The sequence below is a fragment of the Pantherophis guttatus genome, chromosome 2 (genome assembly GCF_059756535.1).
Source record: "Pantherophis guttatus breed Tessera chromosome 2, ASM5975653v1, whole genome shotgun sequence".
Lineage (NCBI taxonomy): Eukaryota > Metazoa > Chordata > Lepidosauria > Squamata > Colubridae > Pantherophis > Pantherophis guttatus.
This window is the reverse complement of record NC_142064.1, coordinates 192,386,398-192,405,333: the sequence shown is the minus strand read 5'-3', so window position 1 is coordinate 192,405,333 and position 18,936 is coordinate 192,386,398. Positions and strand designations below refer to the sequence as shown.

Genomic DNA, 18,936 nt, shown 5'->3' with positions numbered 1-18,936 from the left:
AAACAGTGATTTTAAAAACATTTTCAAAAAGGTTCATAAATCAAAGTTGGTTGGTTATGATGTGGTTCATTGTAGGCATACCCATATGACTCAGAGAATCAAAAATATGTTGAAAAGATGCAATGCCATTATTTTTCTTATTCTTATTGCATTTTGAGGTTGCAGGCAGTAGCTAACTATAAACAGCTCCGATTGAGTTTTCTTATCCAGTCACCAAAGCCGTAATTTTATTGCATAGCTACCAATGGAGGCAATTGTGTTTATATTGGAGTAACATCCAGGGGTACTTTAAAATGAATGATTGGAAAGATCCTTTGTGCTGCTATGTGGACAAGTAACAGGCAAGGTAGTGAGATGAAAGCTGAGCAAGAAACTTTTTGGCTCTACTACAGTTTTCAAGTTACAGCAACAAATGAATCAATCAGTCCCATCCCCCTACTTGCCTTCCCTACTTGCGTCACAAACAGTATTAATATCATTCTTAAATTGTTTATGGCTTTTGCTGGAACAACAGCCTACACAATGCCCTTTTACACAGGAAAGATGATCCATGCTACCTTAGAGATAAAGTAAACAGAATGCCACCCATCCAGGGTTTCGTTTGACAGATGGCAAGTGGTGCTTATCAGGGACTCTGCCCAAAATGCACACAGGAAATAATTAGTAAGCCGGACTAATGGATCAACAACAAAGAAATACCTGTTCAACCTTTGGTATCAAAGAATGCTAATAAAGAGAGAGTGAAGACATTATTGATGCATTCTTTTTCACCTACAACCCAGACTTGCAGAATGTAACTATACAGACAGGCAAGGGAGAAAATCCTGAAAGAGAACATGAACTAAGTTACATGATAATGTGCACACACACTAACAGGAATAAGATAAACCACAAGGTTAGATAAGCCTGTGATAAAACATTCTTATTTGAATGTTCTAGTCAAAGAAGACATCAGTGATTGGCTGATAAACCTAGATATGTTTATTCATATATGCAATTCAGGATAACAATTCCTATAGTACTGAAGCTGTTTTGGCTAATCTTATGCTTACAGTACTTTGTTTTCTTGGTTTCAACAGTTTCATGTAATATGTTTAATCAATAGTTAAACTGCAGCCAATGCAGAGCCTTCAGTATCAATGTTTTCTGTCTGTGTGCATGTGTGTGTATGTGTGTAAAAAGACTCCACTGAAAGATTCCATAATCAACCTAGTTGGAAGTCTATGAACCACTTACCAGAAAATTCCAGATAAGACTGCTGTACAATTACCCAATGTACAAATAACAGAAACAGAACTCTTAAACCTGTTTTGGTAGGATGGCTAGAAACTACTAGGGAAAGGCAGTCCCTAAAATACTCATGTCCTAAATTACAGAGGTCTTTAACCAGCACATTAAATTGCACTTAGGAATCTATAGGTAACCAATACAATTGCAACAGCAGCCATGTATCATCGAGACTGTCCACCGAGCATGCCTGCTGCCGCTTTCTGGAGTACTTGAAGATTCCAGATGGTCTTTAAGGGCAGTCCTGGTGCACAATGTGTTACAGTAATTTAGTGATGATAAGGACATCAGTGGCCACTTTCACTACATTCTGTTCCTAATTTTGTTGAACATAAGGCCACAACTGGTTCTTCAGGAGGGTAGCTGTGCAACACTCTTCCTGGTGATGATTTCCACTTGCTCTTTGAGCATGAGCCAAGGAGGACATCCTGCTCGTTCTGGGGAAACATAACCCCATCAAGAGTCAGGATTGATACAATCAGAGAATCAGACAGCTCCCAAATCAATAGCCACTCCATCTCATTTGGGTTGAATCAGAGCTTTTGCTGCCCCTGCCTTCAAAAAGGGGAAAGGAAAATTCAGGGAATTACAAACCTGGTAAAGATTAATGTTGATTTATGGGCAGCTAAAGATCTCACGTGTACATGGGTATCTTGGAAAAGTAAAGAAAGTGCACTTCATCTCTTCTCCCTACAATCTTTCTTAAGGCCAACGGTTCAGAAAATAAAGAAAAATAAAGCCTCCTCTTCTTTCTCTGCTTGTAATGGATATATCTACACATTTTTCCCCAATAGGATTTATTACTGAACAACGCAGCATCTTCTGGTTTGAACATCACTTTATACACAGGGAGAGAAGGGAGGAGTAGGCAGGAAACAAGTAATCTCCAGGCTACCCATCAATCTCACTCCAGACAGAACTGAGATTAACAGTAGAATCTTATGTTCTAGGAACTCCAGCAAAAAGCCTTAGGATATGAAGTGAGTCTCCTATGCCGAAATATCACCATAGTAGAGTAGAGTATTATATGATGTTAGTGCAATTCTGGCCACTGGAAATGGATACCTCTGCCATCAACATGAGATTAGTAAAACCCTAATTTATCTCAGATCATATTCAAGTCCCTACAAACCATTTAACTTTATCTGGCAAATCATGAAGTATTTATTTCTACATTGCCTTTATTATTTTTATAAGCAATTCAAGGCGGCAAACATAGCCAACACACTTCCTCCTCCTATGTCTCAAAGGTGCTTTTCAAAAGGCAACTGGACTTCCTTGGCTTTTTTCCCTTGAAAACAGTTTCTAGCCAGAACTGAAGAAACTTCTTGAGTGAGAAGTGAAACGTTTTTGAGGGGAAAAAAACCCTAAGAAAGTTCAGTTGATTTTGAAAAACACCTTTGAGACAATCATGATTTGGATGATTGAGAATCTCCATAGACTTTCTCTTCCTATTTTACCCACAACAGCATCTCTGTGAGGTGGGTTGGGCTGAGAGACGGTTACTGGCCCAAAGTAATCCAGCTGGCTTTCATGGTTAAGGTGGGACTTGAACTCACAGTCTCCTGGTTTCTAAACCCGGAACCTTAACCACTAGATCAAACTGGTTGATATGCAAGTTATGAGTTATTCTGAACTCAAAAAACCAAAATGCATTTATTTCCCCCACTTTCTCCCAAGAACTCTGAGTACAGTGAAGATCTGCAGCCAATTATGAATAGAATAGAATATAGAATATAAACTTTATTACGCCCATCGACCAGCAATAGACATACAATAAGTTAAAAATAATACTGACATTAATCGTGAATAATAACATCCCTGTTATGAAAATACATGATCTCAAACTGTTAGGGTCACTCCCTAATTTACATTAGTGAAGAGCCAATAAGTACGTGAGTAAATGTATTTTTTCAAAAACTGTTATAGATATTTCCAAAAAATTGGCACCAGTTGACGTCTATAATTCTGATGTTAGATGATTCTAGCTGCACTTCTTTAAGGTTGCTGTTAATTTAGTTATAGCTTTGCAAGATGTTTGACAAACAGTTACATCTCATTGATGCCTTGGAGCAGTGAGGTAATGTTTCCTGTTTTGCTTTCAGAGTTTTCATCGGCATATTATTTCCTTAATATTAATGGACAGTCACTGGGGATGCACAAATTAATATTTTTCTATATCATAATTCTTAACTATCATTTACTATGGATACTTTATCTATATATTGGTCAAATGCTAGCTGGAGTCTATTTTCTTACTTTCAGCCATAGTATATTTGTGCTTTTACTAACATAACCTTTCTCCAATTTTTATTTAAATACAATTAGCCAGTCCCTTTTGGATAGTGGCTCTTTTAACCACTCATGTTGATTTCTTCAGAATTATATCCACTTTGTGCTAAGCTCTATAGCTTTCCCTAAGCTTCAAAGATTTTGATAGCTCTCTCCAATAAGGTTTCAGTGGCAACAAAGATTATTCCAACTCAAACTCAAAGTAGAGAGTTGCATTTTAAAATTCATCTGGATAAACAAATCCAGAAGAAGGTGCTGTATCACCACAATGCAAGGGAATTTGCAATCCTAATGGAGTGGGAGGGTATGCGGATTGAATTTCATTTATTTCTAAATTCCAGATTAGTGCTTAGTCATTGCTTAAACATCTAAACAAATGAATCATCCACATATTTCTTCTTCTTTGCAATAACGTTCAACTTGTACAAGATTAGCACTGACCAATAGCCTTGTCGGCAATCTTAATGAAGACTGTGGGTTTCAATAGAAGAATAACATTTTGTTTTCGATTTCAGATAACTTTTCATGCAAATCCATTCAGTTTCAAAACCAAGATGTGAACCAGAACTAAAAGGATGAAATGTTGGAGAAAACATATCCCCCCACCCCCCACTACCAAGTGTAGCTGATTTCTTTGCCCTTCTGTTCTTTGAAAGCAGCTGGCTTTGTGACAAAATATCTCCATCTGGCAGGGCGAATAAGAAGATCCACCAAGAACCGTCACAAACGGAACTGAATCAACATTGGGGAGATTTAAAGAAATGCATTCAAGTTTTCATTTCAGGATAGAAATAATTTTAATGTTAATGAAACATATACATCTACAAATAAAAGAACCCTTTTCCAACAGTGACCACAGTATGATTGACTTTTGTCTCAATATACGTCCTTACAGAGATGATCACAATGATGGGATTCCAAATTGCTGAGCACATTGTAAGCCGCCCTGAGTCTTCGGAGAAGGGCGGCATATAAATAAAATTTTTTAAAAAAATTATAACTTTAAAAAAGCCAATTATGATCTCATAGATACCGACCTCTCATCTCGATTGGCAAATTCTGTTCACTGGCCGTAATACTGCCGAAGACCATTATAACACTTTTTTGCTCGAAGTCAAAAGAGTCATTAAACTATACATACCACTAATAACCCCCAAAACCAGAAAAAACAAATTATCCATAACAATAAGGAAGCTTCAATAAAAAAAAATCTCTTTGGTGAAAAAACAAAACTGGCTATGTTGCTAACTTTGAAAGCCGCTACAAAACCTTATGCCGCCAGATAAAGACAGAATGTACCAATTACCACAGCAAACAAGAGGAAAACCTTCTATGCATGAAATCCACCCACACCTTTTATAATTTTGTAAATAACAAACTTAAGGACTTGAGATCCATCCCACCCCTAAAAGGACCTAACGGTAAAGACTGTAATGATGAAGCTGTTAAAGCCAACCTCTTTAACATGTTCTTCGGTTCAGTCTTTGTAAACAGCAATAGCTCATGCCCACATTTCCTAGTCATACCACAACTAATTGCAATGATGAATTACATATTGATTTTACAGAAGATAACGTTGAAAAGGCACTACACAGCCTAAAACCATCTCTATCTATTGGACCTGATGGATTATGTGCCTACGTCTTAAAAAGTTTTCCACTGCCATAGCCGAGCCTCTAAGCATAATCTATGAAAAATCTTTCAGGACCAGCTTCTTGCCCAACCTATGGTCTCTAGCCACAGTCATCCCTATCTTCAAAAAGGGTGACCCCAGCCTAGTTGAAATTTACAGACCAATCTCTTTATGTTGCATCACCTGCAAAATCATGGAATCAATCATAAACCAATCCATTAACCTCCACTTAGAGACAAACAACCTACTCTTTAACAAACAATTTGGTTTCAGGAAAAAATTGTCCTGTAATCTGCAACTTCTACACTGCAAAAACATATAGACTACACAATTCGACCAAGGTAAAGCAATAGGCGCAATTTACATAGACTTCTGCAAAGCCTTTGATTCAGTGGTACATGACAAACTACTTCTAAAAATAAAATCTTATGGCATTTCTGGATCCTTGCATAAGTGGATAGCTGCATTCCTGTCAAACAGGCAAGAAGTAGTCAAAATAGGGAGCACCCTATCAAACTCTGCACCTGTTAACAGTGGTGTCCCCCAAGGCAGCGTTTTAGGACCCACACTCTTTATACTTTACATAAATGACCTTTGCGATCGTATTATAAGCAACTGTGTTCTTTTCGCGGATGTTGTAAAACTATTCAACACTACCGACAAAGCTGCTACCCTACAAAGAGACCTTGACTATGTGTCAGAATGGTTATACAATTGGCAACTCCAAATCTCAACCAACAAATGCACTGTCTTACATATTGGCAAAAAAAATCAGAACACCAAATACAAGCTGGGCGGATACAACCTTATAGATGACCCTCACTCTTGTCAAGGACCTTGGAGTACTATCTCTAATGATCTAAGTGCCAGAGCTCATTGTAACAGCATTGCCAAAACAGCATTAAGAATTGTTAACCTAATCTTGCGAAGCTTCTTCTCTGGTAATATTGTATTGCAAACTAGGGCATATAAAACCTTTGCTAGACCAATTCTTAAATACAGCTCATTTGTCTGGAACCTGCACTACATATCAGACATTAATACAATTGAGCGAGTCCAGAGATATTTCATGAGAAGAGTCCTCCACTTCTCTGCTCGCAACAAAATACCTTATGCCACCAGACTTGAAATTTTGGGCTTAGACAATTTAGAATTATGCCACCTTCGCTCTGACCTAAGCGTAGTACACAAAATTATCTGCTACAATGTCCTACCTGTCAATGACTACTGCAGCTTCAACCGCAATAATACACGAGCACACAATAGATACAAACTTAAAGTAAATGGCTCCAAACTCAATTGCAGAAAATACTTCAGCCACAGAGTGGTCAATGCCTGGAATGCACTACCTGACTCTGTGGTTTCATCCCCAAAGCCCGATAACTTTAACCTCAGACTGTCTACTGTTGACCTCACCCAGTGGTGAAATCTAAAAATTTGCGCCACTGGTTCTGTGGGCATGGCCTGGGGAGGTCATGTGACTGGGTGGGCGTGGCCAACATGATGTCACTCACGTCACTTTCTTCTCTCTCTTTCTCCCTTCCTTCCTTCCTTTTTTGTTTCTTTTCTCTCTCACTCTCTATCTCTCTCACACACACTCTCTCTCTCACACACACACACCTGGTCTGAGCAGCGGCTGCTACAGGAGAAAATGCTCCAGGAGGGCGGGGGCCCCGGGAGCAGAGTGTCCCCCGTCATGGGCTGGATGCAAGCAGTGTGACCCAAGGTGGAGGGGAAGGCTAGAGGGCAGCAGTTGTCCAAAGGCCCCACGGAAGCAGAGTGCACCAGGCCCAAAAGGCGAGCGAGCCTCACCATGTTCCCCTGAGGAGGCTCTTTGGCCGAGCGCAGCGGGTCTTCCCCACCGCCAGTGTTGGCCTTACATCTGCCCGCCCTCCTGGGGCTGCCCATGCACACCCCAGCAGAGCAGCTGTCTCAGCTCCAGCAGCAGCGGCAGGAGAAGGAAGAAAGCGAGTGGCCTCTTTCAGCCCCGGCACAATGGTTGCATTTTCCCCAAGGGCCGCCAGGCCAGCAGGAAGCAACTCTTTCCCATGCAAAGGCTGGATTCCCACCGTGAGTGACAAGAAAATGGAATCGGTTCTTGGGTGGGATGGGGAGCGTTTCTCTTCCTTCCTCGCGAATTAAAAACCCACGTTAGAGCTGCAAAGGAAGTGGGCGGCTTGCTGCACAAAAGCCCCAAAGGCCGTGCAAAGTTGCAAACCTCAGCTGTGCTTGCAAAATGAACTCAATGATCCCCACAAGGAGGAGGAGGAGGAGGAGGAGAAAGTTGTGGTCACCTTGCCTTCCCTCTTGCCGCTCTGAGCCCTGCCCAGCCTCGAAGCTGGCGGAGGAGAAGAGGAGGAGGAGGAGGGCTGCTTGGTGTGATGCCTGCATTCCCCCCCCCTCCTTGCACGGGCAGCATCTTGGCCTGGCAGCTGCTGTGATCTACTCTGTGTTGCATTGGGGCACTGGAGATGAGTGAAGCCATGGAGCAGTTTTGCAGAGGAGGTAGAATAGTGTGGTGGTGGCTGTCCATGCCCTGTTTCTTGCCAGCCAGCCAGGAGAAAGGAGGGAGAAAGGAGGGAGCGGCTAGGTGTTCCTGGCCTTTGCTGGGCACTCTCCCCCCCTCCCGTTCCCCCCAATTGCTTCTGAAAGATGTGAGAGATGTTTCGGGCAAAGGTAGCAGCTGCTGTGTCTCCCCCAAGGGCGTGGGGGTTAGGGTTAACTGGACACCGACCTTGAAAGGCAAGCAGGCTTGGGGGATCGCTGGGAAGGCAGTGTGGAAGGCAGGCAAGCATGGCAGGGCTGCGGGGAAGGGAGTAGGCTGCTAGCTCCCTTCCCCGCATCCCTGCCATGCTTGCCTGTCTTCCACATGGCCTTCTGCTTGCCTGCCTTCGCAAGCTGGGAAGGCTGCGTGGAAGGCAGGCAAGCATGGCAGGACTGCGCACCACAGACCAGTTCGTGGGCATGGCCAGCCAGCAGTTGCTACTGATTCAGCGAACCAGCCCCAATCTCTGCTACCGGTTCGCCCAAACGGGTCCGAACTGGTAGCATTTCACCCCTGACCTCACCCCATTCCTATGAGGTCTGTAAGGGGCATGCATAAGCACAACAACGTGCCTACTGTCCCTGTCCTACTGTCCCCATTTATTTGTATCCATTTCCTGTATTCATAATCATGTTTATACTTGTATCTGTTACCTTATAAATGCTTGACAAATAAATAAATAAATAAAATAATAAATAAAATATTCTAAGAAAGGAAGGCCTGGTATCAAAGATGACATTTTCATGGCACTTACAGAATCCTGCCAAAGACTTGTTCTGTGGCTGCAGTTAAAAAAAAAAACCCTATTTAATTAATTATCTTATTAGTTTGTCTGCCTGGTAGAAAAAGAGCTATCAGTCAGGCTGAGACTTGCAAACAATCTCTCTTACTCTCCTGTTAGTAGAGAGAGCTGCCTGCAGAGATGCAGCAGACAGCATGAAGATGCCATAACAACTCTTCTAGCACTAATCAAAGAACAACATATCATGTCTGGGAAAATGTGTTTCAGATCTAAGGACTCAATTAAATGGTCTTTTGCTGTATTCTAAGTTGAATGATTCTGTTGTTAACAAATCCAAGTGCACTGATATTAATATGCTAAATAAAGGCAGCAGCACTGCTTAAATATTCTGAAAAGCCAGCAATAACAGACTTTTTAAAGTGTTTATATTCCTGCCCAGTGAATCCAAACCTGCACAATGTCTATACAAAACTGCAAAGCGATGTCATCATTTTTTCAAGTGGCAAAAACACAAAAGAAAATGATCTGATTCTTGGATTTTCTTAGAATCAATTACTTACTTGAATACATGTTCCAGTACACTCCTTGCAAAGACTGCATGACAGAGCCCATCTGCTTGCTGGGATATGTGAAATTTTTGTAATTGGTTCCATTTTTTCAGGACATCCAATGCTAACCTGAGAATAAGATAAATCAGTTTCCATATATTGCCTTGAAGAACAATAAATCGATTCTCCCTTAAGATGACTATCATAAAAGACATCTTTGACCCAAACTCTAGGGATATTCATAGCCCATATCATGATGACATTTATTTGGAATGTCGGAACTGATAATCAGTTATTGCTTAACTATAATAATGTTTCAAATGCTAGAATTTTAGCATTTGAATGACATTTAAATAATTTCATTCAATGGTATGAACCATTGTGGAAGATGTATCAAGCATGATCTAATTCAAACAGATTTCATCCACACTCCATTCATTCTGTTTAGGCAGAAATCACTTGGTGTCGTACTTCAGGAATCCATAAGGCACAGCTAACGTGAACCCATTTTGTTCCACTCCGGGTAGGTTTCAGGGCTCCCCCTCTCTTTGGGCAGAGTAAACACTTTGGCTGAACTCCCAGGGCACAGGTTCGACAGAGCCAGTTTCCAAGGGGAACTTTTAGGATTCCATAGCAAGCCTAAAAAGAAATATAAGGACCAAGATTAGTTACTTATGTAATGAGTACATATCAAGATTAATATACCTTATGATAAAGTAAATACCATGATGCATTTTATGAATAAAATGACCCTATTAGTTTACAAATATTAAGTGTATGTGATTCCCTGTTCCTACCTACAATTAATATAATGTAGTTGAAACAGTAATATTCCTCCCAAAAAATCTGATTAGGCAATTTTCTGAATGAATGAATGAATGAGAGTTGAAAGAGAGTGAGAGGATGGGCAGTACGTTATTCTTACCCCTAAATTTCCATGACTGCCTGACCCTATTGCCTTAATCTTGAACTTTTGATCTGGACTTTTCCAACTGCACAAGAAATCTTTTTATTTACCATCTTAATAGCAATAATATTTTTTTTTTACTTTTTTCTATCAAATTCAGTGCAAAACATTTTTCAAAGCTGTTTTCCATTGTCACAGCAGAGACCTATTTTGTTAAGTAAAGGTTATTCAATTTTCTGGTTAAGTTTACAGATCACAGAAAACCATGAAATGGTTTGATTGATTTTGACTTCATGTTATAAAAGCTTGTGCAACAAGTTGTTAAAGCAGATAATGGCTTAGTGCAATATATGTACTGAATGATAATAAAGAAACATAAATGTGTAGCTAAAAAGATACCAGATTCAGCAATTTGTGAATTAAAAAAAAAAAAGGGGGGGGGGGAAATAAGGAACCTAGTTTTGTGATCTTCCATTTCAGGTGTTACATAAGAATTCCTGGACATTGTTGGCATCCTTGAATTTGAAACACTTATTCCCTTAATATCATAACAAGCAGTAAACTGGCCATAATTAACAACAACAATATCATGAATATGCATCCAAAGATACCACTAAATGGTTAAGAACTGCAAAAAGCATCGTCATCTGCTGTTGACAAACAAGACAAGTTGAGTGTCTCCTGTTCTCCCTTTAGGTAACTTCTAAGGTTGCCCAGAAGAAAATCTGGCTGTGGCAAGTCTCCGGAACTCTGCCTCTTCAACATAGTTGTTGCCAGGATTTTTGCAGGTATGGTAGTTCTAGGCCCCTGCAAATGCCCTAGACTTCCAAGAGGTAAAAATGTAAGGTATTTGGTTCAGTCTTCTTCAGGCATAGCAACAAGAATCTAAGAATGCTCTTTTAGCATCATTGTTCTCGGTCTGAGTCAGCTTTCCTAAGGTAAGGTACTCTTCCAATTCTATGAGTCAATGAATTTGAGGGAACTCTCCTTACTACCCAATTAGAGAGAGAGAACTGCTACTCACCTGATGCACACAGACGTTGCATTTGTCACAGAAAACCATCTCATTGCCATCTTCTCCTTCTGGTGAACGGCACACATCACATACCACATCCTCATCGTACTCTATCCCAAGGCCTTCTTCCGTCTCAATGGCAATGTTCATATTCTCATAGCACACAGTCTCCAGTTCCTCAAGCACTCTTTCCAAGGTGTATTCATCAATTTCTGGCTTTTCTTAAAGAGAAAAGGCAGCAACACTTTATTTACTTTCTGTGAAGAGTCTCTAACTCTGTTGTGATAGATATTTGTCGACCATTAGGAGTCAAGAGAAGAGAAATTCCTCTATTAGCATCAGTTTTCTAATAAACTGAGCATCAACTGTTTATACTTCTCTTCAATCTTAATTGAAATAAAGGTATATGCAACACAAATGGAGCAAGGAATCTCAGAAAGAAAATCAGTGAATGATGATCTGAAGCTTAGCTGTTACAGCTGAGGAGCACATACTCCTCACTGGTTCAACACTGTGCCTGAGCCAATATTAAGCACAGACAGGAAAGGAAAGTCAGAGAACAACATTCTTTTCAGGTTTTCCTGGTCTCATAAGAACTATGGTGGCAGCATATTCTCCCCATTGAGCCAAAATATAATTTCCACAGCGGTGTTGACTAAACCCAGTGGCTGTGGTGCGTACTGTAAATCAAGGTTTATGGCTTGGCAGATTGTGAAAATCAGCCAATGGCCTTTCTTCTGCAAAATATGGTTCACAAACTATGGTTCAGTTTGACATTTGAGCATAATAAACGCTGCCCAATACAATCGGGTACCAGAAGTTCTTAAAAAAATCTTTCTCTTCTAAGTTTGCTTCTTTTATGTTCCGAATATTTGTGATTTGTATTTAGAAAGCAATCTGGTGTGGGTATATATTAATTTTTCATACTTTTTAAAGTCAGTGAACACTGTCCCAAATGTCTTCCAAGATGGCACCACCGGCAGCAGCCTTGGTGAAATGCTCTGATAGTTTTTCTGTTTTATCATTCTCTGTGATTCACTATGGATTTCATATTCAAGAGACCAACTACTAAGCATCAAGCAATCTTTCCTTGATGGGCAGCTTTCTGTGACTTCACACACACACACACCCCCAAACACAGAGTCTTTACAAACGCAGAAGAATTTCTAACACAGGAAGAAGCAACTTCCTCTGAACAATGGATAAACAAAAACAAATGGAGGAGATGGAGAGACGCCGGAGGTGAAGAAGAAGGGGTACGCAAGCGGGAATTTTGAATAGACTAAGAAAAAGTCGGATAAAAAACCCTCTCCCTTTGCTATTTCTGACTAATTTATATTCACTCGCTAATAAAATGGATGAAATACTTCTTTTAAATAGATGCAATTCTGATTTTTACAACTCAGCAGCTCTCTGCTTTACTGAAACCTGGCTAAATGAGTCAATTGATGAGAGCTGTCTGCTTATCCCAGGGTTTCAGATACAAAGAGCAGACAGAATTGCAGAAGCATCAGGCAAAAAGAAGGGAGGAGGCCTATCTTTATATATTAACAGCCGCTGGTCCCAAGATATAAGTATACTAAAGAAATTATGTGATGTAGAGATTAATTATCAATTGCAAACCATTCTATTCTCCACGAGAGGTCTCCTCATTTCTCCTAATTGCTGTGTATGTTTCTCCACAAGCTTGTGTAAACAATGCATTACGAACTCTAGCCGACCAGATTACGTGGGCTGAAGTTAAATACCCAGATTCACTTCCAATTATTTTAGGAGATTTTAACAAAGCCAACTTAAGGAAAGAGCTACCAAAATATTTTCAGCATGTCAATTGTCTCACGAGAGACAACAATACTTTAGACCATTGCTACACAACATTAAAAGATGCTTATCGGTCTTTACCACAAGCAGCTGTGGGGCATTCTGATCATTGCATGATTCACCTTGTACCTGCTTACAGACAAAGACTTAAAACCATAAAACCAACAATTAAATCAGTGAGGACTTGGACTAAGGAGGCAAAGCTAAAGTGCTTGCCTTGACTGAAATGATTTGCCTTGACTGGAATGTTTTCGAAGATACCTCTGCAGATTTGGATGAACTCACAGATACTGTAACATCATATGTCAGTTTTTGTGAGGACCTATGTGTGCCAACCAGAAACCTGCGAATATACAGTAACAATAAACCTTGGTTTATTTAAACTTAAGCAGCTACTTAAGTCATACCAAAGAGGAAGCCTACAGAAAAGATGATAGAATATGGTACAGGCCAGAAACATATTAACAAGGGAGATCAAAGCAGCAAAAAGAAGCTATTCTGAAAAGCTAAGGAATCAGTTCTCAACAAATGAACCAGCAAACGTGGAAAACTCTTAAAAATACAGCAAACCTCCTTCCCATACTGAAATAAATCAACAGATGACCTGAATGTGTTTTAGTGTAGGTTTGAGAGAACTACTGCCACCCATCTCTACAATCCCTATCTCGGACATACCAACAACAGCTAAGCCTCCTACAACCTACCCCATCCCATTGGGTCCACCAGCTCGGATGATTACAGAGAATGAGGTGAAAGGTGTATTTCACAGACAAAAGCCAGGAAAAGCAACAGGCCCAGACAAGATAACTCCTTGCTTAAAAGCTTGTGCTGACCAACTGGCCCCCATCTTCACTCGCATCTTTAATAAATCACTAGAGATGTGCTATGTTCCTTCTTGCTTCAAACACTCTACTATCATCCCAGTGCCAAAGAAATCCTCCATCAAGGAACTAAATTACTTCAGACCAGTTGCTCTAACATCTGTAGTTATGAAGACCTTTGAAAGGTTAGTGCTGGCCCACCTGAAAGCCATCACGGATTCGCTGTTAGACCCCTTGCAATTTGTCTGCCGAGTAAATAGATCGACAGATGATGCTGTTAATATGACTCTGCACTACAGCCTACAACATCTTGAATCTTCAAATACCTATGCAAGGGTCCTCTTTGTAGACTTCAGCTCAGCATTCAATACCTTCATTCCAGATATTCTTCTAACTAAACTAAATCAGCTAGCTGTACCTGACCACACTTGTAAATGGATCATAAATTTCCTAACAGACAGGAAGCAGCAGGTGAAGCTAGGCAAAATCACATCAGATACCTGTAAAATTAGCACAGAAGCCCCCCAGGGCTGTGTGCTCTCTTCACTTCTCTTCTCCCTATACACCAACAACTGCATCTCAAAAGATCCCTCTGTTAAAATACTGAAGTTTGCAGATAATACAACAGTGATTGGTCTCATTTGAGACAACGATGAATCTGCATTCAGATGGGAGATTGAACTAGCCTTGTGGTGCAGTCAGAACAATCTTGAACTAAATATACTCAAAACTGTAGAAATGGTAGATTTTAGGAGAAACCCTCCTATACTACCACCTCTTACAATACTAGACAACACAGTATCAACAGTAGAGACCTTCAAGTTTATAGGTTCTATCATATCTCAAGACTTAAAATGGATACCTAACATCAAAAATGTCATCAAAAAAACACAACAAAGAATGTTCTTTCCGCGCCAACTCAGAAAGCTCAAACTGCCAAAGGAGCAGCTGATTCAGTTCTACAGAGGAATTATTGAGTCTGTCATCTGCACCTCTATAACTGTCTGGTTTGGCTCTGCAACAAAACAAGACAGACACAGACTTCAACGGATAATTAGAACTGCAGAAAAAACAATCGCTACCAACCTGCCTTCCATTGAGGACCTGTATACTGCATGAGTCATGAGACCTGTATACTGTGAAAATATCTACAGACCTCTCACATCCTGGACATAAATTGTTTCAACTTCTACCTCAAAACGACACTATAGGGCACTGCACACCAGAACAACTAGACACAAGGACAGTTTTCCCCCTGAATGTCATCACTCTGCTAAACAACTAATTCCCACAACACAGTCAAACTTATTTATTAAGACTGTATTACTATTATTCTTCTCATCCTTCCGAGTACCTATCTTTTCGCACTTATGACTATAACAATATTGATTGTATCTTTACAATTTATATTGTTTTATTTGTTTCCTAGTACGATTTGAATGCTTATTAGTAACCTATGACTATCACTAAGTGTTGTATCTTATGATTCTTGATTAATGTATTTTGTTTTTCTTTATGTACACTGAAAGCATATGCACCAAAGACAAAATTCCTTATCTGTCACTTGGCCAATAAAGAATTCTATTCTATTCTATTCTATTCTATTCTATTCTATTCTATTCTATTCTATTCTATTCTATTCTATTCTATTCTATTCCATTCCATTCCATTCCATTCCATTCCATTCCATTAACATGGTGCTGAATTGATTATTTAGTGCTTGTTCATCCTCCCAGTGTCAGTTTCCTGCCCAACGCCTCCTCCTATATGTAAGAAACAGAAACCTCTATGGATTTGTAGCACTTGAGAAAGCATCCTGGCTATTATGATGAGATCCTACTCTCTGTCCATCAAACTACAAATTGGAGAGACAGTTTATGAGGAAAATTTCCCTCACCCTGCGCCCATTCACTTTCTGTTTTGGACTCTCAGCTGCTCTATCTTTATATATCTCACACAATCTTACCGGCTATAGATACTCAAATCAATATTTGCCTGAGGGAGATAATTATAAAACATTTCATGGAAGAAGCTGAATATAAACAAAAGGAGGCAGAGCATTTTCCTCCGCTGATTCTGATGAGGGGAGAGCCAAAGCTGCCACTTCAAACATTCTCTTTCAAGAATTCCTGGGGGGAATGTAGTGCCTCCAGGAATGTTGTTGGACTGCTAAAAAAATAATTCCGGGAGAATGAGTGAGTAGGTAGGTAAGTAATACATAAATAATACAACTCAATCAAGTAGTATTAATCTTGAGTAGACTCCCTGAAAGGATCTAAGGTTTTATTTGGCCCGCAAAAATCTGGCTTTCAAATTCTGAAATACCCCCAACAGATAAATGTGTGTTGAAGACGACAGAACTAGAAGCAGTGGCTAAATTAACTTGATTAGAGAAAGATCAATAACTACATTTATCAGTGACTTGATATCCTTATGGACTTTTTGCTGAAAAAAAGAAAGAAAAATGAACTTGTGATCTATGGGTTTGAACAATAGAAGAAAAAATATCTTATGGAAAGAAGGAATTATGGTGTAACCTTAGAAAGAGTAAAATATATCCTCTAAAATATAATTGCATTTATAACTTCTATAAAAAGATAAGAAATTGCTTCTTTATAATCTTTTAAATTTTTTTTTATTTATTCACTGTTTTTCTCTATTTTCTCTGTTTCTTTTCTATATTTATCTCATTAAAACAATTCTTCAGTAAAATTTATATTTAAACAGTCTGGCTTTCCAAGAGGATTACTGGTTCTATGGAAGGGAAGACAATCTTTTAGCACTACATATCCGTCTTGAAAGACAAATTTGCATAAAGAGAGGTTTATTGCTGATGGCGCATTCAAATATTTAGTAAACAAACAAAGAAACAAAGACTTTGAAATATGGTAATTTAGCTAACTTGATGGAACTGAGCTTGCATCATAGCTGTTTGGTATTTTATTAAAAAGCAATAGATACATGGTATAAATAAACAATTAAAAGAAGTTCAAGCAACTGAAAGGAAGGAAGCATGCTAATTTTTCCTAACTGAAATAGGGACTGCAGTGGTTGGAAGTAGCAGCACAAACTGCCTATTCTCTTTGTTTTGTAGCTATTATTCTTATCTACCTCACACACAATTCCATAAGAACTGGGACCATAGTCTCTAGTACTTTTCTTTCATTCATCCTTTCTTTTCTATCTTTATCTTCTTCTTCTTGCCAACAACATTAACTTTTTGAAAAACCTGAAATTGGAAAGAAAATAAATTTATGAAAGGTTATCCATTTGTTTTTGCAGCTTGTGAAAGAGCTTAGATAACTCTCTGGGAATGGGTGAGTTTTTACAAGAAAGAAGGAGAAGGGAGAGTTAAAATTGCACTGAAAAAAGATAACTCTAGCTATCAGGGCCTATTCTTATTACAACATCTGGCTGTTCTTGGTGAAGGATTTCTTTTTTTAAACTAAAACAAAAAACAATACAAAACCCCACCACCCACAATATAGTTGGACCTTGGGCAAAGGTACCAACTTCTTTATGAAACTTGCTCTTTAAAAAAAAAAAAATTACACAAAGATCTGGGGTGGTATGGCACCTTGCCTGTCTCTTTTGGTCTGGGATTTAGCTAACACAATTCCAAACCAGAATTCTTTAAAAGGCTAGAATGATTAGACCACAACATGCAGAGAAGCTTGACTGTAGCAGTTTTATTGCCGACAAACATTTAGGAAACCAAATTTGGTATCGAAGCTTTGAAACAGTGCAGGTATCACCTTTTAGAAAATAATTTTACTAATATGATCCTAACTATTTGCCTATATTGGATGTAGCAGTACAACATGCTTTGTCCTTCAACAGGTACACTCTCTGGCTCAAAATAACATATTGTTCCAGCATCATTCCAAGGAGGGGGAAAGATAAGAATCATTGACTATTTATGCTGATCTAAAGAGATGACCTTTCTTCCGTGGACAAAGGTATAATTTATAATCTTTGTAAACAATCCCTTAAAGCATCCTTTTAATTTGGCACAGAACTTCAAAATTATTTTGAAGGCAGCATCAATATATGCCCTGATGTGAAAGCTGGTTCAATCTCCTGGGAATCATTCTGTGGAATTATCTTAGTCTTCCCTATCTTAGGGGTGCAATGGCTCAGTGGTTAAAGAAGCTGAGCTTGTCAGCTTAGGTATTGAACCTGGCCTGTCCACTTTCCAGCTTGTCAGCTGGAAAGTGGACAGGCCAGGTTCAATACCTAAGCGCCACACAATGAGGTGAGGTCCCATTCCTTGCCCTTGCCCACCAAGCAGTTCAACAGCATGCAAATGCAAGTAGATTAATGGTACCACTTCAGTGAGAAGTAACTGAGTTTCATGTGCCTTTGGCGTATAGCCATGATGGCCACATGAGCATGGAAAATGTCTTTGGACAATGCTGGCTCCCTCAGCCAAAAAACGGAGATCAGCACCGCATCCTAGAGTCAGACACAAATGGACAGGGAAATTTTTATCTGTATTTTTTACCCTATATTCTAGTGATATTTCTGTCTCAATCTATTAGCTTTTCATCTTAGGCAAAGGGGAGAGAGAACTGATACTTGAGAAAGTATAACTTGAAGGTGCTACTGGCACCTTGAAATGACTGCTTCCTGGTGAGAGAGCAGTACTGGTGGGTTTATGAGGAAGGGGTATTCCCCGAAATTCTTTAGCTGGATGGCAAGGACTGGAAGACTGGACTATACAGTGGCACCTTGGTACTTGATTGCTTTAAAACTCAATGAATTTGGTACTTGAAACATTTTGACCTGAAAATTTTGTACCAGTACTCGCCATTTGTTTGCTACTTGACAAACAAGCTACAACCTGTCAGTATCGGTTGCCTCATGACTAATACATTATTCCTTATGGGAAAAATTTGTTTGGTACTCATCGTTTTTGGTACTCAAGCCAATTAATGACAAGTACTACTGTATTTACAAGCCAAAGGCTTCCCAGCTGTCTTCTATGGTACACTGACTCTACATATAAGTTGGTATCTCAGAGGAAGACTCAATATGACCATCTTCCATAAATGACAAATTGATAATGGATAATCTCTTTCCATAAGAATACAGTCAGAAGCATTGAAAAAATTAGGATTTAGAAGACAATTTATTTACTTGAATGAGTTTAACTCTCTGGAGTCAAATGAACTGCAACCTAAAGTACCAAAGGAACTAGAATGGACGAACTTTTATCTTTGAGAAATCCTGAAGAAGAGGCAGTAGGATAAAAACAAATCTTGCTTAACTTTATCTCACTTTTTAGTTGGAAGCTTTTTTAATAGATTGTGAGATTATTACAAA

At 39.3% G+C, this 18,936-nt stretch overlaps 1 protein-coding gene across 4 annotated transcripts in view; it reads right to left on the bottom strand.

Moving 5' to 3' along the window:
- Window positions 1-18,936, bottom strand: part of JADE2 (jade family PHD finger 2) — a 214,210-nt gene that overhangs the window by 47,541 nt on the left and 147,733 nt on the right. For all 4 annotated transcript variants that reach the window (XM_034403960.3, XM_034403949.3, XM_034403944.2 and 1 more), the window contains exons 6-8: window positions 10,979-11,190; window positions 9,519-9,686; window positions 9,060-9,176 (exon numbers count right to left, since the gene is read on the bottom strand). In XM_034403960.3, the coding sequence (XP_034259851.1) occupies window positions 9,060-9,176; window positions 9,519-9,686; window positions 10,979-11,190 (497 nt within the window). The remainder of the gene's footprint in view (window positions 1-9,059; window positions 9,177-9,518; window positions 9,687-10,978; window positions 11,191-18,936) is intronic.